This window comes from Eimeria mitis, genomic scaffold (genome assembly GCF_000499745.2).
Source record: "Eimeria mitis Houghton genomic scaffold, Emh_scaff2471, whole genome shotgun sequence".
NCBI lineage: Eukaryota > Apicomplexa > Conoidasida > Eucoccidiorida > Eimeriidae > Eimeria > Eimeria mitis.
The window spans coordinates 6,001-7,995 of record NW_013570810.1 but is presented as its reverse complement, the minus strand read 5'-3'; the positions used below and the strand labels follow the sequence as shown (position 1 = coordinate 7,995).

The window sequence follows — 1,995 nt, the reverse complement described above, 5'->3', positions numbered from 1 at the left end:
TAACCTGAACTGAGCTATACAGCTTTCTGTTTCTCTGAAGCTTTGCAGCAGCTACGATGAGACGCACCGGGGCCCTCTTCGTCGAGCCGGGATCCGTAAACAACGTGGCGAGGTGAGACAAAAGCCCGAGCCAGGTGACGCACTCGAAAAGCACTTTCAGGATGTTTCCGAGGAAGGTCAGCGGCGGTTTTCCTGAACAAAAAAACTTTCGACAGTATTCCGTCTGTCAGCTGTAGGAATTCTTTTTTTATTTTCCAATTCTGGGGGGAGTGAGTAATCAACCGAGAGTCACTGCTCGGCGTTTGCAGGTTTCCTCTCTTCGTGTCGCTCTGTATGAGCGGCATTTCAAGGGAAACGAGTTGCAAAGTCTTCTCCTTATTCTACACAAATATAATTTAATTTTAGTTTCAAATATAGGAGTGCATCGTCGGTATGAAAACACGACTGCAACAGCAACTCACCCCCCGCCGGTCCTCGTATGGTGCGCGGGCCGTCTGCAGTGGCTACATCGGCGAATGCGACATTGAAGAAGAGGATATTTGTGGCGATCTTCACCACCAGCCAACAAATCCAGACGAAGATGCACGCAGCGATGCCTCCTGGGTGCAGCACGAGGCGCATCCTCTTTGCTGTATTTGCCCAACTCGGACAACGAACGACCCAATTGACTCAGTCTGCGTTCCCTCTTTGAACAGCCGAAGGAAACCACTTCTCCTCGCAGAGACAAGTGCAGAAAAGGGCCGATTCAAGGGAAAAAGAAAAGCCTCCATGAGCGCTGTCGCTCAGACCCGTGCGAAAGCGGACAGCACCGTCGCCTGTTGTTGCTTCTTTGTCGCAGGAGATGAATCATTCCTCTGGTAATATCTCCCAAATGTCTTGAATATGAAGTGTATGATCTATAATTTAGACTTTAATTGCGCTTTCCACTCAAAAAGCTGCACAAACTGTGTAGCGGGTACCGAGAGGCCATAACGGAAATCTCGGTTTCCGCGAAAAAGAAGATATCAAAGTATTCTAAATACTGGAGATCGTGCAGAAGAAGGAAATGCAGATTTCCTTTATTTCATTTCGAATGTCACAATGCGACGGAGGCGTAGCCACCACCCCTGCATGCGACCATCAATCGTAGCGAAGGTCTGGATCTCTTCCAGGCCTCAGCTTTAATCTTCTCCAAATTAATTCATTGACTTTAATTTAATTATAAAAATCAAATCGTTCTGATCAATGGGATACAACTTTTAGGTGAGGTTTCCCTGCGCTACGGCAGACGTGCAAAAGGCGCTGCTGCCTGCGGAAACCGGTGAGCGTTTCAGGTGGAATCACTCACTGTATCTATTCTCCAACAGTACAAACAAAGAGATAAATGTTTTAATTTGTTGGTTTCACAATTAAAGTCTCTGATGATGAACCTCCATTAGGCAAGGACTGCTGCTGCCGCCTCCGCCGTCGTCTGCCGTTTCAGCACCGCCCAGGGGGGAGAAACCCGAAATGCAGCGATGGCGATAGCGTCGCGTGTTTTCTCTTCTTGCGTTTCTTCTTTGCCGAGTTCTTTGTTGAATTCCGGCGTGAAGAGCTCCTCCATACGACAGTTTTCTCGTTCTGTTGCGGGGGCAAACTGCGGCAGCTTCTCTCTGCCCCCCTCTCCTGTTTCGGCCTTCACATACAGCTGCCGTCATTTAAACAGAAGGATTCGTCTTTCTTCTTCTTCACTCTCAACAGCTAGACAGCCAGACACGCGGCCAACAGCAGCAGTTGCTGCTGTTGTACGACAAGCAGTTGCCGTTGCGCCTCTGCGCCCCGGTTGCTGGAATCTGCATCTTCTGGTTCCAGCAGAGCAGCAGAATGCTGGGGCTGTGAATTTATTGTGCATTTCTTCTCGTTTTCTTCACTCTGCTCCCGGGGATGCGGCGCCCTCCACCTCAGCTGCTGCAGCCGCAGCAGCTGACAGCAGCAACACAAACCCCTCTCTGCATGCAGAACCCCCAGAGGAAATAT

At 49.6% G+C, this 1,995-nt stretch overlaps 1 protein-coding gene across 1 annotated transcript in view; it reads left to right on the top strand.

Annotated features, from left to right (window-relative positions):
- Positions 1 to 56: 56 nt before the first annotated feature.
- EMH_0054290 (uncharacterized protein) overlaps positions 57 to 1,995 on the top strand; it is a gene marked incomplete at both ends in the record, with an annotated part of 6,064 nt that continues 4,125 nt past the window's right edge. Inside the window, 2 exons of the mRNA XM_013497103.1 lie at positions 57 to 112; positions 501 to 857. Coding sequence (XP_013352557.1) covers positions 57 to 112; positions 501 to 857 — 413 coding nt within the window. The remainder of the gene's footprint in view (positions 113 to 500; positions 858 to 1,995) is intronic.